The following is a 26,486-nucleotide window of genomic DNA, read 5'->3' as shown; positions in this document are numbered from 1 at the left end:
ATGTGCGCCCGTTGGTGCAAAGAGCGTCTCAGATAATAACGCACGCCGCGAAGGATGTCGCGAGGCCTTCGCCGCTGCTAGTGCTAATCAGTCATGAGATAAAGAGAATTTCAGCTTCCGCACTGGTCTTGTGCTAAATAGAAACAAGATTTGACGATTCATTGAGTAAATAAAATCATGTTGACGTAGTGAAGCATTTGTTTGTTTTCTTGATACCCTCGATAATTCGACATTCGGTTAATTCGGGGGGGGGGGGGGGGGTTCCTTGGCACTTTATGGAGCTTAGCAGGGTTCCCTGGGATGAACGTACTTGAAAACCCCTGCACTGAGCAAAAGAGCGAGACTTGAAAGGTAGCTGTTGACAAGGCCTAGGTCACGTAACAACTGACAACGCAAAGGCCGAGCACCGACTTCCAAGCACACTGGCTTGGCTTGGCCTGGCCTGCTGTTTGGCCGCGGTATACAGTCAATGGATACTGGACTGGCTACATCCGAAACACGACAACCAATAGGTGCAGCCAACAAAAGTATAGCCTTCGAGATCGGCAACTGACACTTGTAGGTGCTGCGTGGATTTAGACACCAGCAATCCAACCATAGCAAGCGCGCCCTTTCAGTGCTGGCAACCTAGCAAAATGTAAACATCGCGGCCAGCTTGTCGTGACCGTATCGTGGCGTTCGACGTCGCATCTGACCGGCCGCCGGAGTCCGAAAAATCGAACGGCGCGCTGTAGAGCGTCCGAACTATCGGTCGTGGTTATACATTACTTCAATGGGACGAGTGGCGGTGCCGCGAAGGTGTCCGAATAAACGAGCATGTCCGAATTTTCAGCGTCCAAATAAACGGTCGGCGACTGTACATGTATATAAAACAACATGGGACCCACCCCCCCCCCTCACGTGTGCGTGTGAAGAAATTAAGCCAAAAGTAAAGTAAGCGCAGTAAAACACAGTAAGTACGACAGGTACAGTGGGCGTTTGGAGCAACGGCCTCTCGTCGCAGTATTGAATGGACCAGTCTTCGAAAACGCATCATTGAGATGACCCGCCCGATCGGAGAAGAAGTTGTGAATCGTTAATCTCCGTTAAGCGTAGATGGCATCGTCCTCGTCGGGGCGAAGTGCGTTTCACAAGTCAAGGACGGCTATATACGTGAAAATGCACATGTGACCAGGCTATACTTACTCCCATAGGAATAGCTTGTTCGCTGCATCTTTGCACTAGAAAACTTAGATACGTGCAAGAACGAGTAATGCTTTTTTAGATGCGAAGGAGCTTATGGTCGGGGCTATGTCACTCGCTCCCTCCCTCCCTCCATCCATCCGCCGTGCGGCGTCCACACCCGCACTGCGCACGCGCATCCTCTTCCCCTCCTCTCCTCTCGGCATTCCTCCTTTCCTCTCCAACGCTCCTCGCCTCTGCGCATACGCATCCTCCTCCCCCTCCTCTCCTTGTCTTATCTCCTCTCCGACGCTCCTCTCCTCTCCGGATTGCGCAACGAATGGCAACACTTGAGGCTCCGCGCGCGATAATGCGAAGCAGCTTAGGTTAGAGGTGCGACGGTAGGCGCTGCATACTCCGCTGGGGGGCGCCAGTATAGCTCGCGGTATAATGACGCGCATGTCCTTTGCGCGCAAAATCTTTTCCACGCATGTCCAAGTTGTTCACATTTGTTTGGTACCGCCGCGGCTGCCGCGGCCGCTTTTGTCCACATCCATCTAGTCTGCGCACGTTTGTCGGCTTGGTCGCGCTCATTATCGCATTATTTCGAGCGGTATGTTCATTCATTCACACACCCGTCATCAAAAGTGATCATTTTGCGCAATTTCGCATGTCATCTGCGACCTTCGGTAAATTCCTAGTTGGCGTTCCGTAATTCTCCTCACACGGGCGCGGTAGCGCTGAGTCACAGGTTTGTGCCTAGGCGTGATTATATTTCTTTAATAGCTTTTATTTACAAGTTGTAATAACATTTCATCATTTCGTATTATTGTCGGTGCCTCCAGGACACCAAAGCGGCAACGGCAACACCAAAGCTAAAACCCGGGCTGGCCCTTGAAAGGCTCACCGAAGCCTGCGCGTCCTAAGTGAGACCTACGCTCCCAATCTATCGTCGCAACGAGAAAAGCACCCCGCGACTTCTGCAACATATCCTGCACGTGCGAGGAGAATTATGGAGCGCCAACAAGTAATCCGTCTAACTATTACCTGCCATGGAAGGGGAAGAAGAAATGGCTTTTATACTTCTACCTACTTGTTTTCTAAAAATGGACAATGAATAAACGGAAGACGCGGACACCTCGGAAAACGGTGGTGATGGGTTCGCCTGGCTTTGCTAAAGTGTTATACCCCTGTCACACGGGCACTCGAAGTCTTTTGAGCAAAAAGACTTCTCCCAAAAAAGAGCTTCACCCGCAGACACACGACAGGGCACAATGTCTTTTTCAGAACTGGTCTTTTCTGGAAGAGGAGTTCGCCGATCTCCTCGTCGCAGTTTTGCCCAAAAGGCGGAGCATCGATTGCGATATCAAATTAATAGACAGCGATACGAAGTAAGGATGCTAGTTTTAACGGCCGTATAAAGTTGTAAATATGCGCTTACTAACTAATAAGCACGGTGTCATGCACGCACAAGTTACATGAACACATCTCGCTCGATGACCACGGGCAAATTGACCTTCGCGCTGTCTATTCTCTCGCTTCAACGCGAGTGTCGAAAAAAAAGGAAAAAAAACGGTGCATACGAAGCTACTGGCACTCTGCGCACGCCCTTTGTACCCATCGCAGATCGCGGGCGCACACTTCGGCCACATAGCAGATCTCTTTCAAGATACGGTGCCTGCGCGGCAGCTCCGTCAGCAACAGCCGCAAGAGCTGAATGCAACTCCCCACCGTCTCCGCCGCCTTCTCCCCGTGCCCCGCGAGCGAACGAACTCCGCGCGCGCCTCCGGCCGCCTTCCTCTCTCGCGTGCGTGAGATTAAATTGCAGTTGCCGGCTGACCCTCGCAAGCTTTCACCTGCACACAGCATACGGCGCAAACGAAACTTGAAAAACAAACCAAAAAAAACGGATTCCGCTTAAATGATATGATGATAGTGCCGAGCTGACCGAAAAAAAAAGCAAGTGCCGCTTTTTGGAACGTTTTGTCGGCCAAGGAAGAGCGGGCATGGCCTCGGAGACGAGAGGATAGTGTGCGTCTACAAATCTTGAAGGCTATACAGGGGGGCACTGGAAGCCAAGCCAGGCCAAGCCAGCGGAAAATCCAACATGGCGGCCTTCAACATCGGGTAGCGTGGCTCGGAGCGGGCGATTTAGTCCGGAAAATCGAACAATGGCACCTAGGATTCGTCCGAAAATTCGGTCGCGAAAATGCGTTAGCGCTATGGGAATCCTGCCGGTACATCTATGAAGTCCGGAATATCCAACAAGTCCGAAAAATCCGTCGGCTACTGTACTAAATAAATTAACAAGCACGGTGTCACGCGCGCACAAGCAAACATGAACACTTCTCGCTCGTTGACCGCGGAAACTCGCTGTCAAAACGCTGGAGTGACGAAGCGCGGCAAGCGAATTGACCTTCGTGCTAGCATGCCTCGCTTCAACACGACTCGGCGAAAACACAGCGCACGGCAGACTCTCCAAGTGGCAGATCGCTTTCATGATAGGGCCAAGGCGATCGTATCGCCGAAGTGGATCGTCGCAAAATGCACCCTGCTTCATTGCACTAAAACCCTTCCGCGTTGCTTTGTTGGTGAAAATACTCTCCTCTTTGTGCCAGTCCCGCACGCAAGTATCGGATTCTGCGAACGCCCGTGATGAGGCCCGATTTCCGTCCATCTACAAACACATGATCACTTTCCTTCTAAATGCGGCATTATGATGAACTCGGCACTTTATAGTGATAGAGCAGACGCGGAAAACGGGAAGGCTAATGCCTTAGCATGTGCACTGCAGCACATGGAGGATGCTACGGCAGCTAGGCTAGAGTGTAGCTAGGCACGTGCGAGGCGGCTATTTTGAAATACTGGCGGCTATATGGTAACGCAGATTTAGGGTCGTACTCGATTCTAATGTGCACGCAATTTGTGGACCTGTATTATCGGGAAAAAAAGTGCGCGTTAGATTCGAGGAAATACGGTATGCACAGCTGTAGCAGCCCTGAAATCGGCGCATGAAGTAGACGGTTCTGGCCACAGCAACCGCATTCAATGAAGGTTGCTGAATGCAAAAGCGCCTGTGTACAGTCAACTTTTGTTAATTAGACACTGATGGAACCGACAAAACTGATAAAAATATCCAGCGGGTTGAACTAAACAAGATGCAGAAATAATGCCAATACACACTGCCAATTCATTTAGCAGTATTTGCCCAAGTCTAACATGCCCCCAAATCAAACGTGCACCCGCTGTGTCCAAAGCAGAAAAACTAACGCAGAAATGAGATTAAAGCTCCTAAGAAATGTAGAAATCTAATGCATACACAAATTTTTAGCAGCAAAAATGGGCAAGCATCTAATATGTGTTGCACAATGGTAACCAGCTTTCTGAAGTCAGCTTTACCGCACAGTTTTTTAATGTCAGCTGTGCCGCAGTACACTTGTGTTATTCGGTAAAGCATACAAATGCCATGAGGGCGGTTTTGATTTCGTACCCGGTTGCACTGCATAGGCAATTTCTGGCCCAATTTTCTTGGTAAAAAAAAGAATAATAAGGTGCGCATTAGAATTGGTTAAATACTATAAGCAGGCGTTGTGAGCTACGGTTATTGCTTGAAAATCTTCCTGGGGTAGTCCTAAATTAGACGTTTTCGACAGGAGATGACGTGTGTTGAACACATTCACTGTCCCTTAAGCTACGCCGAGACCAATGCTGCCACTAAAGGGGTCGCTATTGGGGTCACCATAGGGAGCAGGCGTGTGCATGCTGACAGGTCAATGCTTGTAGATGCCAACACAACTGGTGCCAATCATGAAAAATCTTGCGAAACTTATCGCATGCCCAAAAATGACTGACCGAGAATACAGCCCGTGCAAATGAGTTTGAGGGGGGACGCGGGGATCAGACCGCGAAAATCGCGAGAAAAATGGATTTTTGGATACCACACATTTCGGTATCTGCAACGCCTAATCTACGCTGTATCAAAATAATTTGGATGAAAACGCACTAAAAGTGTCCAAAAAAAATTAATTTGTCAGTGCGCAGGGTGAGAAAACAGCTTTAAATCGCGCAAAATCACCACAGTTCACGGAGCCATATTTCATACTTCCTACCCCCGAGTGCCGCCTTCTTGGTATCGTTCGAAAGCTCAAAGTTTCGCCGTTCCGCTTTTCAATTCGTCGGCCGTTGCGATCTTGTAACAAACACCAAATACGCATTTGGTGCCATAGCACAGCGTCGCCCCGCCACCCTCCCTCCCTCCCTCCCTCCCTCCCTCCCTCCCATATCCCCAGGGCCTTTCGCGCGACGGTCGCATTTGCTTTCCGCCGTGCGTTCGCTCTCCGCGATAGCGCGCGTCCCCCACGCGCTTTCACTCATGCATACGGCGCATGGCGACGATTTTATCGCCCTTGGAATCTATACAGAACCTCACGGCGACGACGACGGCAGAAATCCGGTTGAAGTATCCATATAATTGCTATCGCAATAAAAAAAAAAGTTCCCAAAACCCAATGAATGCTCTCAACAGCTACTCTGACTTCTCCAGTATTATCTGGGCGAGTTTACCGAACATTTCCAAACCATTCGGTGTAGTCTTGCTACACATCCATTAAATTATAACAAATAGATGTATATTGCAATTTTGTAAAACATGCATTGTCTTTATCATTTCTCAAGTCTGCAATATTAAAAGTTAACACAGCGAACACTCACAACAGCTGCTCAGGCTTCTGCAGTATTAGCTGCGTTGATTCATCTAACATCTCCAAAACATTCAGCATACCGTATTTTCCGGTGCATAAGACGCATTTTTTTTTCATTTTTCGTTGGTGCGTCTGATAGAACGGCGCGACCTATGTATGTACTTTTTTTTCCAGAAAAACTGTCGTCAAAATCGGATCCGATGTTATGGCCACGCGAACTGCGCTGGTTGAATTTTTTTGCTACGGGGTCTGTGCGCGCTATCAAGGTGCCTGGTTCTTGTGATCGAGTTCCCGAGCGCCGTTCGAGAAGGATGGAGCAGCAATGCAAGCGGCGGTAGGCAGACCGCGAGTCGATCGACCGCAAAGTCGTCACAGCTGCAGATCACTGTCAAGATACGGCGCGCGCCGCTGCGCAAACTACGCAGTTGCTACGAGAGTACAGGCAGCCCCTCCTCCCTCCCTTGTGCGCGATTCGGCTCACCGTCGCACGCTTTCACTCGCACATACAGCACACAGTGCGCGGGGACGATGTTATCACCATTGGACTTTATATGGAACATCGCGGCAACCACAACGGCAGAAATGCCCCTGGAGTGGAAATACATGGCACCCATACGCTTGCGCGTGACCCACGTTCACACAGCGAAATGTCACTGTAACTTTTTTAAATCGCTTACCGAAAGAACAGGTGCGTCTTATATACCGGTGCGACTTATAGAACGGAAAATACAGTAATGTTATTGCACTTATATTATCATAAATATATTACAACAAACCTCCACCCAAAGGCACTGAGCATCAGTGGTAAAGTTGCTTGACTGTAGCTCTCTTTAGCTTCACTAACTTCACCTCGCGCAAGAGTGAAAGCGGGACAAGGCAGACCGACGGGCAAGGAGTGAAACGAATGATAGGGTGAGGAAAGCAGCGTAAACACAGCCAGCCAAGCCAGCACCGAAGCGCGGCACAGGGTCTCTCGCTCCGTTTGCGGTTTGACGCAGTGAAGCCTTTTATTTTTTCTGTACGGTTACCGAACCATATGTGTGCTCGCGACAGCGTATTTTTTCTGAAATGGGGAGTTTGTCAGATCGACGCCCATCTACCACAGAAAGGAGGTCGCAATGTCGATATTAGAGTGCATTGCTCACGAAATTCAAGGATTTTCAAGGAAGGAAAAAAATTCCAGTACTTTCAAGGGCCTTGACAACGCACTTTTCAATTTCAAGGGTTTTCAAGGATTTCAAGGACCTGTACGCACCCTGTACTTCAGTGTTTGTCGAGTGCGTTGAGTGTACGCAGCGTGAGCGGAGTCACCCCTGGTTTACTGTCACCTGCACATCGTCTGCGCTGCTGCCCCAGCCTACGAAAGAGCCACCCCTGGCAATAAAGATGCCTGTGGCCAGTGCGGCGAAGCGACTTCGGTGGCCGCCTATGTCCGGCTCGCAACGCTTGGCGGCTGGGAAAAAAGCCGGCAGTCACCAACGGCTACTGCGGCTCTCCTCAGCAGGGCGCGTCGGCGTGAGCGACGCTTGCTCGTGCAGACTTCTGCTTCGCCGTTTCCGGAGTCCTGGGCAGGAGTCGTGCCGTCGAATCTGCAGAGCTGGTGCTGTGACCAACGGAAGGCATCGGTGAACCCCAGAGACAATGTCGGCTTGCATGTTATGGAAAGCGTGTGGACATTTCCTCGGTGTGGCCCCTACTGCATGTACTACCTCTTGTTCGCGAAGCACGCGTTGACGTTAGACAGTGCTGACATGTTTCGCCAGAGTATGCAGTGACTTAAGGTTGGGGGGATGTGGGGATGCGCGACTCTCATGCGTCCCCTGATGTTGTTTTCCCCGCATGGCTCCCGTAATCCGGCTTCGTCGCGTAACTTTACGGCGGCGGAGTTACAGCGTATTACGAGAGATGGCGCTAGTGTTGCGCTGCTAACGCCACCTGGCGGCGGGGGGTTAGGCGGGCGCAAAAGAGAGAACGCGGTTCCTCTTCGGGTTGGGATCGGTGGGCGATGCGGTCGTCCCGCGCGTGGCTAGGAGCACGGCACCGGTATGGACGAAGACGGATCGTTCGAACTCGCCAGCGTTCGCGTGATCAAACACAAGTACGACTAGGCGATGGTGTCACAGCATGGGGCGAACATATTCAATCGCTATCCGGTCGCGGTGAGTTGGACTTCCTTGATTTGTCGCACACATGTGAATGCTCTATTCGTAGTAATTCGGCTAGCATGCATTAGTGTATGAAAGGTGCAATAAATGCCCGTTTCATTGTCATGAGTAAGACGCCGGCGGCGACATAAAAGAAGAAAAGGACGAAGTAAACGGAGCGTTCTGAACGGCGCGAGCGCGCGAGGCGCGTGACCCGAGGTATGGTCGAGGGAGAAGCGGCACTGAGCGAGCATTATCGACGTGGCTCCGGGCCAGGAAGGTCGCATCGCCAGCTCCGCTCTGGCGACGGGAGACTTGGGGGTCTGGCCGAGTCCGTGACGCGGGCGGTCCAAGGTGTGGCCGTCGACCTCGGCAAGTTCGAGTGAGGCTCCTGGACTGGCTGCAGCCTCTCACGGCAGGACCGGGCACCCCAGAGAGTATCCCTCTTCCGCGGCAGACCGGCACGTTCGATGATCCCCGGAACGCCACGTCGGCACTCGGGAAAGGAGCTGGACGGAAGCGGTGGCCGAGCACGTCGCTAGGCCTAACCCGTCAAGCCTTCCTGCCATGTCAGCAACAGCGACCGGGTTACCCAGGCTCCCGAGACGAGCGAGTTGAAGGACCGACTTCTATGCAGCAACGTTTATGCGAAGATCGGCGAAACGACCACATGGAAAAAGATTCTACGAGATTCCGGCCGGGAAGATACGAGCAACCACAGCGACGAACCGAGTGAGAGGTCCATGCTTGTATGGAGATATCAGTAGGCCAGAGTTGCCAGACTTTGATGTAGAAAACTGCCCAGAACTATCGTGGATAGGAATTTAGGGCATGTTTATCGCTTTATCAAGTTGTATATTTGTTGGTAGTTTTTCATTTAGTGTGTGTTAGTTTGAGTGAGCTTTATGTCGAGTTTTGAGTTTCCGTGTAATTAAAGCCTGCTTGCTGTGTTGCCATGCGTTTCCCAATCTCATCCCTCATAACACCCGCACGCCCCCGAGATCAGTGACACAACAAAAAACACCACACACAGCATGGGTCGAACATATTCGCTCGCTATCCGGTCGCGGTGAGTTGGAGTTCCTTGATTTGTCGCACACATGTGAATGTTCTATACGTAGTAATTTGGCTAGCATGCATTAGTGTATGAAAGCTGCAATAAATGCCCTTTTGATTGTTTACACTACTGTGTTGTCGTTCCTTTGTGCTAAGAGCCCGAGTGAGACCCCACAGCGATTATGTTCGAATTAACCGTCGCAAATGTCTTCCCCGTTCAAATTACCGAGCGTTCTCGCAGATTGGAATACACATACGAGGGCGGTCCAATAAGTACTTAGCCTCACCGTGACAGCACGACGCTATCGCATAAGACATATACTGACGTTGAGTACGCTCTCTTACAGGGGACACATGCAAAGGTCCAGTCGAATCGGGTTCGCGGTTTTGTTTTTGGCCGCTTGAGAAAGAGGGAGCGGGTGATTTTTCATGTGTCCGTTAAAAAAATGGAAAAAGAGCAATATCGGTCGGTGATTCGATTCTTGTTTTTGGAAGGGAAATTGCGCAGCGAAATCAAAGAGTGACTGGATGCCGTCTACGGTGAGTCTTCTCCTTCGATGGCAACCGTCAAAAATCGGTTCAACGAGTTTAAACGTGGTCGCACGTCAGTTTTTGATGAGCCTCGCCCAGGGGCCCCGCAAACGGCTACCACGGCCGATAACGTGGCAAAAATCCACGACCTCATATTGGCAGACCGCCGACTGAGGGTGCGCGAGATAGCTGAGACAGAAGGCATCTCAAAAGACCGCGTGGGTCATATCCTGCATGACATTTTGGGCATGAGAAAGCTGTCGGCGCGATGGGTGCCGCGTTTGCTCACTCCGGACAACAAGCGCGTCCGTGTTTGAAGCTGTTTAAGGGGGGACACGGGTTGTGGCGACCAAAAATCGCGAAAAAACTCAATTTTTTTTAATTGCATTGTTGGAATGTACAGCTATTATTGCACCTATATTGTTAATTTCATACCGATAATGTCAATATTTTAGCCGCAATGATGCCTTACACGACATGTACTAGCTGAATTTCAGGCTAAACTGACGCTGTAACGGCACATTTTCCGAAACGCGCGCCTGCTCTTCCACGTGTGCTAGCGCGGCCATCTTGGTCTCATTTGAAAGAGCCGCTTTTTGCCTTCAAATTCCCGCCAGAACGGGCCCCATTCAGATATTGGCCACTTAAAAACTGCGCGCCAAAAAAAGGTACTAAAACGCTCTCCTATTCGGCACTTGGCGCACGTGACTTGAGCTTGCCTCCCAATTGGCGGAACGGCATGGTCATCGTCTGCTGCGCGCTTGGAGACGCGCATTGAGACGCGCCATCTTGCCCCAGTGTCAGCGAGAAAGCGTGCCGCGTTGTCGAAAATGGTGCGCAAATTTCGCACGCGGCACAAGTTTGGTGCTAAAAAAGTGCGACGGACGCTCATCGAAAACTGCAAAATGCGCTGCTCGATGCCTCAAAACGACCAGGACGCCACAACCTCAGCGTTTGATGCCCAAATCGTCGATGCAGCAACGGTAGGCCTAACAGCCGCAGCGGCTGCTGCGATTCAGAGTCCGTCTGCCGCCAAGCCTTCGACCTTCACTCGCGGCAAGATACGATCTACCGGCAACCCTCCGAGCTGAAGGAGGAAGCGGCGAAAGCCAAAGCGAATCTATCGGCGTTATCTTCCGCTCCAGCGACGGAGAGGAAACGCGAGTTCGTGGGTGACAGTACCGACGATGCACTTCGCCCGGCTGATGGGACTACGTTTACGATTGTGGATTTGAGTGCAGTGAACACTTTATTAACGTTTGCGACGTGCAAAAACTGCAGTGGTGCTTTCGAAATCATCCGAGACGAGCGGGAATACGAACTCGCTGTGAAGCTGCGTTTTATGTGAGCAAACTGTGGAGAGACTCGGTGTGGAGCTCGCCGCGCGTTGATAGTGCCGAGCGAATGAACCCCTTTGCTGTGAACGTTTTGGCTACGCGTGCCATGCAGACAACGGGCAACCGACAGACCGCGTTCAATGACATTTTCTCGTTGATGGACATCAGCCGTCGGGCTCTTCACACGAAACCGTGGCAGAGCTACGTGAAGGCGAAGCTGACGCCCGCGGCCGATCGCGCGGCACGTAATCTGACGAGCGACTGCGCGCGGTCGATTCGCGAACTTTACGCCGAACTGAACGTGGGCAAAGCAACGGAAACTTGCGCCAGTCCCCGAAAAAGCGGCACACAGGGGCTGGAAGTCAGCAGGACTACATGTCTGGTGCCTACTGAGCTGTTCCAGCTGTAAATTTGCAAATAAAAAGGTTTTGCATGTTTTCTCACTTTTCTCAAAACTTGTTTTTGGGTGACTTCACCAGATTGTCGGAGTGATATCTCATGATCTAGAACAGCTAGAGCAATAATTCTTTCCTTAGCAGAAAGCCTAATCTGCATATTACAAAGTGCTGAGAGCAGAATTTCAAATTTCTGCACATGTATATTTTTATTTTATTAATTTTCTTTTGTTGTGGTAGCCATAGGACAAGGAAATAAATTTGATCACCTGCAGAATGGCTAATTATTATTTAATTTGAAAACTTTTTTGCAGCATTGCATTTATTGCATATTATAGTATCTAGCTATGAAATAATATTCACTTTCTACTGAGCAGTTTTTTTTTCATTGTCTCCGGAAACAATAGAGCGACAGATTTGTGTATCTTCTGAACAAATGGACCTACAAGAAAAATTATTGCATATTTGAAATCAGCACGAAAAACTAAGCAAGCCTGATTATTTTCATCAGAATTGGCCATAAGATGCAGGACATAATCTCCCCAACCCATGTCCCCCCTTAAACGGGAAGTTATAGGTTCTTGTTCGACCAATGGGCATCATCGACCCGGTTGACATCACCAGATGCACCCTGGTGACATAGTGACGACCGCTGGGGATACCGGAAAGGCCAAGAGAGGAGGACGGCATTGCTTTTTTTATTTTGTGGCGCGCCCTGCGATGCGTAGCACTGCCACGTTCGGCATCGTTGATCGTGACGGCATTCTGAACTTTATGCGCGTGTTTACTTTAAACGCTCAAAAAATATCTGAGGTGGTTTAGGGGCCCTTTAACACCACAAAGCCAGTAAGAGTCAATTTCGCCTGCACCTACTGCTTGGATAGGAGGGCACCACAACTGTTCCCAGTAGACATTGTGTTAAACAAGGGCATGTCTCTCTCCAGCATGCCTCAAAGTTTAGTCACCTGCAGCGCCTCCTGTGCGAGCCGTTCAAATCTGAGGAAGAACTGTGGCTTGAGCCGGAAGTCGAGCAGGTCCCCCGAGCGGCTGCAGACAGGCACTGCAGTTGCGTGCGGCAGGCGACTGCGGTGTGCCCCAATCTGCTGCAGTCGTTCACGGATGGCATCTCGCACTTCAAACCGCGACAGGCCCTGTGCACAAGTCAGAGAAAGAGGGAGGCCATTGGTTTTGGCCCACTTGGACAACTACAAGGAGGAACTTCACACGAGCTGAAGATGGCAAAACACAATAGATAGAGAAACAGTAAATATAGTGACTGCAGGCCAGAATGCATAATCGCAATACAAATGCACAATCTAACAAAAAGAAGATTCAGATACCCAAATCTCATGATGTCCTTGTACATCTTGCAAGTAGCATGATGGTTCAATTATAAAAGCAGGAATGACACAATATGGTTATATGAGTTTACGCAGTAATACATGTAACTGCAAACTCAAGCAACATTGCTTGTGTACTGTTGGGCATGGTTTATGCCTCGTGATATGTCTGCACACTTGAATAGCTGCGGACGTGCAAAAACTGCAGTAAGGATACAAAGTCTGCAACATATTGAACGTTTATTGGCTTCTGTGCAGGAAAAATTATACATCAGAAAAAGGAGATAAAACAGTTTAAATGATGCTTATTGCCCATTAACACTTTGATCAGAAATTGATGATGCTGTTTATTCCTAGTAAAAGCATTAAATATGCTACTCTAGAAAATTAATTATGATACAGTGTAGACCGCGTATAACGTAAGTCGCCGGAGTCGCGAATATCCGCACTATAACCAAAGCAACAATTTTCAAGGCCCGCACATATGCAAAACATGTGCACCGAGCCGCCACGCGTATGCGACAGTCGAGGAATGCGGCTAGAACGTTTGCATTCAATTGACAGTCGAATCTCGTTAATTCGAAATAATTCACGCGGCGGCACCTCCTACCGACATTGCAAGAACTTAGGAAAGACCCCTCGATGTCGCGCGCGAACATAAAAAAAAAAAACGCGGCGGAAATTTCACCCTCTTTCAAATGGCAAGCTCACCGATTCTGCGTTGCGCCGGAACATGCGTGTACGTGCCGACGTCTCAGCCACGCTACCGTAGCCACGCGTAGAAAATGGCAGTGAACCCTTCTTTCTCCTTTATGCTTCCTCTACTTTCTAGTCACGTGTTGACCTTGCACGCTGCGGCTACGGTGCCGAGGGAAGCAGCGGCGCTGTCCCAGGCCGGCCCAACGAAATTCCCCCACGCCGGCAAACGCCCGCTTCCCGATAACGGCAGACAACAAAACTTCGAGGAGCTGGCGCCGGACCGGCTGGAGTGGCGGCGCCTGCATAGCGGCGGGCGCACACGGTGACAGTCGAAAGTGAGGGAGCTACGAGGGAGGGCGAGGGCAGCCACTGAAGCGGCGGAGTTGCCGAGGCGAAATCTGCATCCCTACCGCCCTCCTCCCTCACATTCCACGGTCTCCGCGTGCGCCCTTTGCCGTGCTGTGCCGGCGCCGCCCGCTCCCTGAAGTTTCTTTACTGCCGTTATCGTGAAGCGAGCGTTGGGTTGCGTTGGCAGTTTCGTGGCCCTCGCTCGCTATGCGCGCCGTGATATTTCACGACTCGCACTCAAGATTCTGGTTTCAGCCTCACTGGCTGTACGTTTGCACCACGTGCTCTTCTCCTCCACTTCGTCTCTCTTTATTCTTCGAGCACTCCCTGGGGTGCCCATTTGAGGGGAGCGTTCGCCGTCTCCGATGACTTCCGTACTCCCAGGCAGCGGCACTGTAACCGGTATTTCGTTTCCCGCAACTGCACTATAAGCGATACATGTATACATGGAGTGCTATGGGAGAACTAATGGGAGTCCGAAAAGACCGCACTATATCCGGTCCTGCACTATAAGCGGTTACGTTACAAGTGGTCTATACTGTATATAGATTGCACGTTCACTTTCCAAGCTTGATAAGCAATAGCATCTCCCAGCAGAAGTAATAAAATTTTGAAATGAGACGCATAATTCCCCGGGAAAAATATACATGAAAGCCGGCATGAACAGACTGCAAATAAATAGTTGCATGTATATCCTGGGGTTGAAACGTCAGATACTATGCTGTCATGCTACTTCCCCCCGATACAGCATTTGACCGTAGTTGCATACCGTATATACTCGTGTAAGGGCCTCACCCCTACTTTGAAAGGAGAAATTTCAAAAAAAATGTTCGAAAAGTCCCGCCAGAACGGTGTAGTTAGTTCAATCGAAGCTAGATGGCGCTGCCAGTTTTCTGCTTCCGCCGGTCAAGCCGTTGAGCTGGTTGAGCCAATGCCTCCTAGGAGGCGTTGGTTAAGCGTTGGCGTACGGCGCCATGATTGCTTTGTGTGGTGCATCATTCGCATCGTGTCGCCGGCGAACTGGTGTCACTCCGTCAGTAGTAGTGAGCCCTGTTTGAGCCAGCGCAGGTGACGGAAGATTGGCCAGCATTTGAGATCGTTCACTGCTTCATTTAAACTGCAAGTGACTGAATATGCCGAGGAGCACGGCAAGCGAGAAGCTGGACGCAAGTACGACGTAGACGAGAAGCGCGTGCGTTACTGGATAAAGCAGAAAGATGCCCTCGCCGCTACCAACAGGAGCCGAAAGGCGTTTCGTGGCAAGAAGTGCAAATACCCGGAACTCGAAGGCGAACTCGTCAAATATGTCATCGACACTCGAAATGACGGCTACACTGTATCAACTGACATGGTACGCGTGAAAGCCCTGAACATCGCTCGCCACATGGAAATACCCAAGGCACAATTCAAGGCAAGTCGGGGGTGGGCTACGCGGTTTATGAACCGGAACCAGCTCTCTATCCGCCGCAGAACGACGATTTGTCAAAAACTTCCAAGTGAATACGAAAGCCATGTGGTTAAATTCCATCGCTTTGTGAATGCTCTCAGGAAGGTATATGAGTACGACCTCTACCAAATTGGAAATGCGGACCAGACTCCTGTGTGGTTCGAGGCACCTGAAAGCACCACAGTGGATTTAAGGGGCGCGAAAAGTGTGTCTGTGCGCACGAACGGCGCAGAACGTCAAAGATGCACTGTGATGCTGTGCATCATGGCAGATGGCAGAAAACTTCCGCCGTATGTCGTGTTTAAAAGAAAGACTCTCCCAAAAGAAAAGTTCCCTCAGGGAATCATCGTACGTGCCCAGGAAAAAGGTTGGATGGGTGAGGAACTCGTCGTAGACTGGATCAAGACCGTATGGGCAAACAGACCTGGAAGTCTGTTACAACGGAAAGCCCTCCTTGTTCTGGACAGTTTCAGGGGCCACTTGACTGACCGCGTCAAGGACCGACTCGCCACGACTCGCACGGACTTGGCCGTTATTCCTGGAGGGCTAACGAGTGTGCTGCAGCCGCTTGACGTCTGCATTAACCGTCCTTTCAAAACGGAATTTCGCCGATGCTACTCGGAATGGATGGCTGGAGGCCATCATGAGAAGACCCCTACAGGACGGCTGAAGCGGGCATCACTCCAACAAGTGTGTGCGTGGAGTTTGAGTGCGTGGCGTGCCGTGTCATTGGAAACAGTTGCGAAAAGCTTCAAGGTGAGTGGAATTTTGAACAGCATGGACGGTACTGAGGATGATCGTCTCTGGGGGGATGCAGACGCCGAGGCAAGCTCTTCAGAGGGTGTGGACAGCGATAGCGACATGGAATCGTAATAAAAACATTCCTGGCATATCATTTGTGACTCTCTTGCACACTTCTACTGCTGTGGAAACAGTATAGACCTTTGGCGAGCTGTCGTCGGCTTGATTCGTGTAAGGGCCGCACCAAGCAAAAATTTTGAGAAAAAAAAGTGTGGCCCTTACACGAGTATATACGGTATTCTTTAAATTGCTCCGTAAGCATGAGACATAGTCATGATACATATGGCCGTAAAAGCATACTGCGCTGCAACTGTGGAATTTTTGTATATCGCAAGTAGCATTTACACAACAAGCCAGAAAATTGGGACGACATCCGAAGGCCATGTCTTCTCGTGAAGGATGACCTCATGGCATTTACAACTTGCATCGCATGACTAACCAAAGGCACACAGAAGTACGTACTATCAGCACCCGAAGCCAACGTGAAAGAAATATCGCTTGATTAGCAAAATAGCGTGTCAACAAATGCATAGAAATCACAGAACTAAATGTGAACTAATAGTTTTTATCTGGCTTGTTCACATGTCTGTGCTGATGGTAAGTACCACTTGCGCAATCCCCCGCACCACTCAAATAGTTGCAGTTTTCAGGATTTGTTAAATGACTGACGTTTCCAACCAACTATAAGCAAAACAAAATGTGAAATAGCTCTCAGCACAATTTTAACGGATCTTCTTCCTTTCCTTTCTCTTTATTTTTTTATGTTGGCAAGCCAAAATCAATCGGTATGACGTGCAACCAATTGGTCGGTCGCAGTCGCAGAGCGGGTGGGTTCGATGTCTGCGATTGCAATTTCCATCGCATACCAGAAATTCCCCTTTCGGAACGACGAAAATCGCACCATGTGAAACGGGTGTTACAGTCCTCAACTTTGAGAGCTCCTTCTGTATATGGTATTTCACACCTGAATGTACATATGGTATCTGTAAAAAATAAATTGTGTTGACTGTTCGTAAGCAATTGCATTTTAGAGCTGGAATATCACAGTACAGCTGCCAACCAATAATTCGGAGACGCCTGATTATTTGAACAGCTCCACAGCACCACCACTGGCCCCATAGACTATAAAGATGATCGAAAGTGCAGACGCCTTACAGTGTGTCATGCGATAATTCGAACTCCGATTGCACGACCGGGTGCTAATTTGGCCACCATGTCCAGCAAAAATAGCAATATTTTGGTACTGATAGGTCGGTGGTCATTTCGTCGGTGCCTCCTTGAAACCGAAAGTAGTGAAACCCACTTGATCTAGTAGCCGCTCACCGCGCCCACACCACAGGACAAGCCAGGCCAAGCAACTAAGTTGTAAAGGCTACACTTGTGATTTGTCGTGCGAATTCCGTTCAGCGCATCCAGTGTTAAATAGCAACGTGTTAAATAGCAACAGTCCCAGGCAACTTTTTCAAGCAGTTTCAAGTGGCACCAATCCCACCCTCGATGGCTGTGCCAACAAGGCCAGAGAGGAAAAGTGCCGGACAATGACTGTTGCGATGAAATACAGTCAACAGCCGATTTTTCGGATATGCTTGATAATTCGGACGATTTCGTGGCACCGCATGTATCCCATAGAGCCAATGTATAAGCACGTCTGAAATTTCGTACACTGAAACCATTTGCCGCCCCATTTTCCAGACCTTTTGCAGTGACCGCGAGTCTAAAACGACATTAATCATAGCCACCACCACCACCACCATTTTAATGATCTCACAACTTCAAACCAGCGCTCTCCCCTGCCGATCCACTGCAGCCGCAGCAACCTTAGACCTAGCTGCTTAGACGTTCGCTGTTGTGTTCTTCACTGAAACAATTCGCTGTTATCAGCAATGATGCTGACTCCGCCTTTGTCATCTTGGCGGACGACTTTGAAGCCAGGGGATCAAGATTTGGTCAATGCATTGACTACACTTTCGTCCTTTTGTAGCAACAGTACGACAATGGTCAAGATACGGGCCACGATCTTGTAGCAATGCCTTCCACTCGATTTTATGTCCCTCTTATCATCTGCTGATATCATCTTATCATATGCTAACAGGATGATCCCATTGATAATGCGGGCAGAGCACCGCTCTGACCACTGATTGACGAAGAGCAAAAACTGTGAAAAAGAACAGCATAGGAAAAGGCACCAGAACAAAATCGCGGCTACAGACTGTCTAGGCCAAAGGCAAGTGTAAATAAGTGCAGCAAAGCGTTGAAAACTTTGGCTGTATTATCGCCTAATCATTTTCGAAAGTAATTTCACTTTTGAATATTTTCCCATGATTAGTAATGGACAAGTCGACGAACGACATCGTTTCCGGCACTGTAATAAGGCAGCGAGCTTGGCCTTGTGCCAAGAATGCCGTCGCTTATAAACGCTGATGCATCTTGTGCTAGTCACACGAAATTGCCAGTATCCCCGAAAGTGATAGGGCACACCTTTTTGTCCAGTTGTGAAATAAAGTCACTTATTTTCTGGTGAATACAGCATTTTGGACTCAAGATTATTCAGAATTTTCGGAGGAAGTCCTAATTATTGGTCAGCGACTGTAATGTCTACTTCACAGAGCTTCATGACCTGGATCTAGAATTTTTGAATCGTATGAAAATACCATTGCAAAAGTTTGCTTCCGATTCTTGGCACTGCTCTGTTAACAAATACACCCCGTAGCTTGCAACCTACAGGTCAATTTCGCTACCCAATGCTTTCACTGCTGCTCCTATTCAGCTTTGTGTGAACTGCACCATTGTTTCTTTGCTTCACATTATTATTATTTTTTTCCTATGGCCTCCCATTCTAGACACAGTGAATGAATGCATGTCAGCATACTGTCATTTCTAGTCACGTGATTAAGTGCTGCTCAATGCTAAGGCCTAAGGTTGATCAAGCCAACCTGACCAATAGATACACTCATGGATGTACAACAAGGTACCTTGACAAGAAGCACACTAACAGTTTGGCTGTAGTGTGCATTCACATGAGGCTGGTGGGGCGTACATAACAGGCAACTCCCAGCCCTGCCACCTTTCTATTAGATGTAGTTTGAGGAATGTTGTATGTTAGCTTGCCAAAGTTACTATAGTCATGCCACGGGTTCCTCAAGTCCAGAGGATAAGAAGCCAGTCTAAAGCAGATGACAAAACAAAGAGCCCATGCCTCACTTCACCCCTCCCCCCCTTCCCCCGGTCCCTAACTTTTGCATCTGCACAGACTAGATAATCAAGCCACAATATGTATGCCATGATGATGCTGAGTCATGCGACATCTGGCTTGTCTGTCAATTTAAATGGCCCCCTAAAGAACCTCTGACAATTCAAAAAAAATTGCATGCTCCTCTTCGGGCCCTTCCGGTTCCTTCTTCGCACGTGACTGCAACAGGGACACCCACAATGATGTTGCCAGAGCAAGAACTGTTGACTGATTCATATTGGAGGGACATCAGTTTTGACTGATTTGCTAGCACACCTTGGAAATGCAGTCGCAAGCCTGCTTTTCCTTGTTATCTCCCTTCCCTGCCATGCACAGACAAGTGATTTCTCTTCGTGTAGAGTGTTTCGCGCTGCGGGTGTGGTGGCAACAGTGTGAGGCTGAAAAGTGCAGAGCAAGGTCATGGTAACTGGAAATGTTTTCAAACAAGAGCACTAATGTGGTGTTTGATACTGACATAATGTCCATGTGCCTCCTAGAGAAGCACGTAGCAATGAGGAGGGGGTGCCCACAAGGAAACTAGCGAAAACAAACGAGAAACTGCTTGCTCACTTTCAAGCTCAGAGTGGTTTAGGAGCTGACAATAACTGGCAGAACCCACCTGGTGTAAAGATGACCCTTTGAATTTCTGGACCGAAACAGGAAAGGTAAATTTCCAGAGGCTCTACAATTAGTCCATAAAGTATATGGCCATTCCAGCAATGCAACTAACCAATGTTTTTGAAGGCTGGCAACATTCTCACAGTCAAATGATGGAAGGAGACCCCTGTGCAGGTGCAGAAGCTGCTTTCCTTGCGCAAAATTTGCGAGTATGTAATCTTACATTAAACTTTACAGCAGATTCAGTATTTTACATGCGAACTACTCTTGAATTTGAGAACTAATCCATCAATTGCTCGTCTTTTTGAAGCTCACAATTTCAAACTAACTTGCTGCATTGACTACAGTAACCTCACGCAGTGTTTATTGCTATTAAAGATGTACAGTGGAATCTCGATGATACGATCACGGCTAATACGAATTTCCGGATCATACGTTTTTCTGTGGTCCCAGCCGAGCCCCATTACTTTGCAACATACTAGAGAATGGTTATTACGAATCGATTTTCGACCTGCGTCGGTTGATACGAATAAACGCCATCCGACCGCCAGCCACGAAAGAGAACAGCGCGCAGTCATGCACTTTCTCCCGTTCTCTTTTGGTGCGGAGGAGCTTCTCCCGTTCTCTTTTGGTGCGGAGGCGCTTCTCCCGTTCTCTTTTGGTGCGGAGGCGCTTCTCCCGTTCTCTTTTGGTGCGGAGGCGCAGATGCGGGGCTGGACGACGCAGCGCTGGACAGCGTGGAGGCCGCGATTGGGCGCGAAGAGGTTGAAGCGGTCGCGGTTTGTTGCTTTTCCTCCTTTTACGCGTGCCATCGGCTGGACGGAGTGGCTGCTGTGCTTCGGGCTGCGTTCTTTGTGTTTGCGCCATTTTGTCTAGTCGCAGTGAGCTATGTCTACCGAGATACGATCTCGGCCGATTCGCGCGGCCGTACGCCGAGGTGCGGGAGCCTCCGTTGGCGGATATTCCGTCGACTGCGTTATCGGTGCCGATGGCACAGGGCGACTGTGGGTTTCGCTACTGGAGTCACATGGTGCAAGATAGCGCGGCACGTAATCCAAGGTGCAAGGTAGCGCGGCACGTTCAGTCGGGTGCTCCTCCGCTTCTCCCGCTTATCGCCATATTTTTCTTGCCATAGGAGGCTTGCGCTTCCGTATTCCGAAAGCGTGCTTCGTCCAAAATTTCTTCTCCGAGCGACGATCCATCACTAACCTGGGAGCTCTCAGTAATCCGAATTCTGCATGTCAAGTGAAGACGCCGGCGTGGTTTACGAAGCAGACAACTGCGGTTGCCATCTTGCCCCTGTCGCAGCAGCAACCAATGGAGAGACGCCTTTCAGCATGGCAGCCAATCGGAAGCCCGCTTTCATCGGAGGGCCCGTGTGACTACCTATCGCAGACCCGCGCTTCTTTTGTGTTTGTGCATTAGTTACAAAATGGCGACTATGGACGAATTGAGAAGCAGAACTACAGTGGCTTGAATTATAGCGGAACGGCGAAACTTTGAGCTTTCGAACGATACCAAGATGGCTGCACTCGGTGGCAGGAAATACGAGATATGTCTCCGTGAACTGCAGTGGTTTTGCGCGATTTAAAGCTGTTTTCTCGCCCTGCGCACTGACAAATTATTCTTTTTCGGGCACTTATAATGCGTTTTCAGCCAAACCATTTTGATACAGCGTAGATTAGGCATTGCAGACACCGAAATGCCTGGTTTTCAAAATTAGATTTTTCTTGCGATTTTCGCGATCTGATCCCCGCGTCGATCGATCCCCGCTAGTTTTAATTGCGTTTCGTTGATACAAATTTCGGCTAATACGAATATTTTTCGTGACCCCGTGAGATTCGTATCATCGTGATTCCACTGCACACGGCACACCTGCTATGAAAATAATGGCAATATGAAACTACTGAATACTGAATGTTCTTTACATTACTCACGTGATATGGTTATTAGAGATGCCACTTTGTGAGTTAAAAGCTAGCGAAGTACCCCAGAGAGCTCCACACAAGCGTAACGAAAAGTGAGACAACAGACCACCTTTTTTTGTGAACTAGTTTTGAAGGACTAGTTTGGTTGTTTAAGGCAATCTGTAGTCCAATCAATGGGCAAACAGGTGCCATGCAGCCATATGTCGTACTGTATCTGGCCAGATCTTAAGCACATTCAATAGATTATGTACGCTAGACAATACTCATGTTATAAGTAAACATCAATTTGTCATAAGTGTTGTCATTACAAGTGGATGGCACTGTATCAATATCTGGCTCTGATAATGCAACACAGTGAACAATCTGGGGCCTATAGTGACAAAACTTATCTAATGTGTGTCCGGTCTGCGAGTGGCATTCGCTACAACAACCCTCCTATCCTGCCAATCACCACAATGAGTGACAGATGCCCTGACTGCTGGCTAAACACAAATCTCTTATGTCACAAAAGTTCACAGAACACTGGCCCTAAAATAAGTTTAACAAGTAATGCAGTGCAGAAAGAGTTTGCAGGTCCCTATCTAGTAACAATTGGGTGGGCTGGCCGCTTACACTGAATGCTTCGTAGCCTTCGATGACCCTACCCTCATCATCAAAGCACTCCAGGATAGGTAGGGAGTGCTTCTTGGACAGCGCATAGTCCACCTTGCTGTAGCCGGGTGTCACTTTCATAGCCCCTGCAAATATTGGAGGGAATTCATCACTTGGACTGTCACTATTTAGTAAAGTTATTAATGAAAGGGCAAGTTGACATCCACCTAAAAGGGACAGAGTAGAGCAATACTAATCAAGTCAGTCAATGTTGGTGAAGTATCCTTTCACAACCCTAATTACCACTGCGCATCAAGTATAGCAGCAATGAAACAAAGTCGGTCTTTACCAAACCTATAACTATGCCGTCAGTTTTACGGCCTATGCCTTTGTTGCAAGGTCTACCACCAATCTTCATTGCGTACTGAACCATTCACGCTTCCAACTTATCGCTCATCTCAGACTTAACGACAATACAAAGTTAGGTGCAAACACTTTTTAGGAGCAAAGCTCCTTAGGCTCTCACGATGTTTGTTGTCGCCATAGTCGTCGTAGCTCGCTGTCATGCATGCAGCGCGCATACCGACCGCGCACAGGTGATGCGCTGCGCGGGCGCCGCTCCGAAACCCCTCTCCGAGCAAGCACACGACGTCATGCGCAGAACCATTCTCAAAGCGCACGCAGCGTGCATACCGACTGCACGCAGGTGTTGCGCCGGCGCCATGCCGCTGTCGGTATACACTTAGCACTGCAGTATGGAGGAGCACAAACATAAGCGTTAACATCGTGACTCTGATCCTACACTTCGAGAACGAGACGTGGCAGCCCAACGCCAATGCTGCGAAGCTAACGCCGAGCTTCGAGCACAAGAAGAAGCAGCACGCCGGCAACGGCAGCAAGACCCCGAAGCGAAAGCTCGAGCAGCAGCCGTAATCGTCCAAGGAGCTTCGCTCCATCATCAGCATTCACTTCGTGGATCAGCTGCAAATTTTTTTTCTTACTTCTTTATAAAGCAAACGTCTAATGACTGTCGACATTGTATCTACATATATATCTGATCACGCTCTCTTTTGTCACACAGTCGAACTCACAACAATCTCGGATATGGCGATCTATCGATTATAACGACCCCACTGCAGTGGATTTACGATTTTCCGTCCTTGCCCATTGAAACTGCTTCGAAATATAACGAATATTTTTAAATAGCAGTACTGTTACAACGAACGCTTCAAACCCGGTCACGGTAAAAAGAGGATGCACGCGAAGTACCAAAGCATGGATGCACGACCAAACTGGGCACACGGCAATGCACCCCCTGCTCCAGTTCAACAGCGACGATGATACGGCCTTCGAGATGAGCGAGCAACTGCCGCGGGCAGATTTTGGAAGCTGCAATGAAGGCGACTTGCTTTCAAGGCATGCCTCCAGGGGAGGATGCGTACAGCAAGAACAGCATGACATGTAGCGTGCAGTGGTGTAATTGGCGCGTGTGCCATAGTGATATTGAAGGCCATGGCAGCAGCACTCTCGTTATTGCGCAATTATCCGTGCCGCACCTCGTGCATTTTGCCTATTTCAACGGTTTCGAATGACCATCTATGTCCTTCTACTATCGTAACAACGGCCACTCAAGCGTTCCTGTCGTTACTGTCAATATTAGACAGTTTTAGCAGAGCATCACTGTATATCGCGCAGATGTCACCATATACCGGCTGCGATGAGTGCGCCATGTGCGGAGTTTACCAGGTACTGGTATAAGTTTACCGGAATGCTCCACCATATAAGCATAGACCGCTACGTAAGTCGTTAGTTAGTTAGTTATGTAAGGTTTTGTGGCGCAAAAGCAACTAAGGCTATGATGCGCCATGCACAGGTTGAAAATATATAATTTGATAAAAGTGCTTCAAGCAACAAAGATCATTTACTTTAAAATTTGTTTAAGAACCCAGTTTCATCTAAAAAGTTAAAAACATCGTCTAGAGATACAAGTGAATTTTCAGCTAGGATCAGGGATGGATGAAGTGGTGTTAGTGTTTTGTAAAGTTCATAAAAATATTTCTGTCTTTTTTCCTCCAACGCCGGACATGTTATTAAAATGTGATTCACAGTTAGGGATTCTTGGCAGTGATCACAAACCGTTTGTTGTTCACTTTTCAATAAAAAGTTATGTGTGAGATGTGTGTGTCCGATGCGAATGCGACATAGAATGACTTCCATGAAACGTTCCTGGTGATAAGATGTCTTCCACTCCTGTAGTATGGGTTTTACTATTTGTAGTTTGTTATTTACTTGGCAGCCCCACTCGTGTTGCCACTTTGAGGTGATCGCAGCACGGACCACCCGGACACAGTCCTTGAATGGAAGATTTATTTGTCTAATTTTGTTACAGGCTGTGAGTGCTGCACATTTGTCCGCCTTTTCATTTCTCGGGATTCCCACGTGACTTGGAACCCAACAGAGACGAATTATTTTACCATGCTTTTCACATTTGCCGAGCATTCTCAGGATGCAGCCGAGAAAAGGTTCGCACTCTGATTTTCTATGGAGAGAATTAAGTGAACTAAGGGAATCTGTGTAGACAACCGCTTTTTTATAATCTTCTGTTACTATTTTTTCTAAGGCCATAAGCAGGGCATATACTTCGGCTGTAAAAACTGAAGCAGACTGTGGCAACCTAAGACAATTTTCCCAGCATTCCGATACAACTGCGCTTCCAACATGTTCATTTGTCTTGGAACCGTCAGTGTAAAACTCGGTGTAGTCATTGTATTTATTTTGTAATTCTAAGAAATCTTGCATTATGTGTTCAAGCGGTGTTTCTTTTTTCTTGTGGCATGTTAGGGTAAAATCGCAAAAATGTGCGAAATCATACCACGGGGGCCGTCTATTCGGTGTTTCGGCGACCTTGAGAGCCTCGCTCGGAACATTGTAGTTTTGGCACATATCTTCAAATCGAAGGATAAGTGGTCTCACGCTGTGTGGTTTGTTGGCATAGTGTATTCTGTTTGTGGTGTAGGTAGCAATAGTGTGGCATATATGATTGGGTAGAGCTGTGATTCTAAGCACGTATGAGATTGTGAGCAAAGCTCTTCGGTGCTCCAAACAGGGTTCGTTACTCTCGGCATACAGGCTTTCTATTGGGGAGGTCCTGTATGCGCCAGTTGCTAAGCGTAGTCCGTGGTTGTGTGTGGGATCAAGACGTTTGATGTATGACTGCCTTGCTGACCCATAAACTATGCAACCGTAGTCAAGAATGCTGCGCACGACAGAGCGGTAAATACGTAACAGGCACGTTCGATCGGCGCCCCAATGTTTACGTGATAGGACCTTCAGGATGTTAAGCGCTTTGTTTGCCTTAGTTTTTACGCTGTTAATGTGAGCGATGAAGTTTAATTTGCTATCAAAAATGATTCCTAAGAACTTTTGTTCGTGCTTAACCGGTAATGGGCTTTGGTTTATTTTGAGAACTGGGTCCGGGTATAGCCCCCTTTTTTGTGAAAACACGACTGCCACAGTTTTTTGTGTAGAAAAGCGAAATCCATTTTTATCGGCCCATTGCGTCAGCTTGTTTATTGTTATCTGGGTTTGCCTTTCGCATGTAGACATTCCCGAGGCACGGCATGCAATCTGAAGGTCGTCGACGTATAAAGAGTGCATAATGTTGGATGGTATAACCGAATTTATGGAATTCATCTTCACCACGAAAAGAGTGGTGCTTAATACGCAACCCTGTGGGACGCCATTTTCTTGAACAAAGACTCGGGACAGTGTTGCGCCCAGACGAACTTGAAATGTTCGGTTTGACAGAAAATCGGCCAGACAGTTCAGCATCCTGCCACGTATTCCTAGTGTAGCTAGATCTTGTAAAATGCCATACCTCCATGTGGTGTCGTAAGCTTTTTCCAGGTCGAAAAACACCGCTAGGCAGTGCTGTTTGTAAAGGAATGCCTCACGTATGGTATGTTCAAGACGGACAAGATGGTCAGTTGTTGAGCAGCCTTTCTTGTAACCACACTGGTGAGTATCGAGTAAGTTATCTGTTTCAAGAACGTATGTTAGCCTTATATTTATTATGCTTTCGTACGATTTTGCGAGACAACTTGTTAGTGCTATAGGTCTATAGCTGCTGGGAGTATTTGGTGACTTTCCCGCTTTTAAGAA

At 48.6% G+C, this 26,486-nt stretch overlaps 1 protein-coding gene across 3 annotated transcripts in view; it reads right to left on the bottom strand.

The window, feature by feature from the left end:
* Nucleotides 1–26,486, bottom strand: part of LOC119437625 (valine--tRNA ligase, mitochondrial-like) — a 201,138-nt gene that overhangs the window by 104,480 nt on the left and 70,172 nt on the right. For all 3 annotated transcript variants that reach the window (XM_037704619.2, XM_049660745.1, XM_049660746.1), the window contains 2 exons: nucleotides 22,347–22,471; nucleotides 12,290–12,475 (listed from right to left, as the gene is read on the bottom strand). In XM_037704619.2, coding sequence (XP_037560547.1) covers nucleotides 12,290–12,475; nucleotides 22,347–22,471 — 311 coding nt within the window. The remainder of the gene's footprint in view (nucleotides 1–12,289; nucleotides 12,476–22,346; nucleotides 22,472–26,486) is intronic.

This window comes from Dermacentor silvarum, chromosome 1 (assembly GCF_013339745.2).
Source record: "Dermacentor silvarum isolate Dsil-2018 chromosome 1, BIME_Dsil_1.4, whole genome shotgun sequence".
NCBI lineage: Eukaryota > Metazoa > Arthropoda > Arachnida > Ixodida > Ixodidae > Dermacentor > Dermacentor silvarum.
Note: the sequence above shows the minus strand (reverse complement) of the source record. Positions and strands in the feature narration are given on the sequence as shown.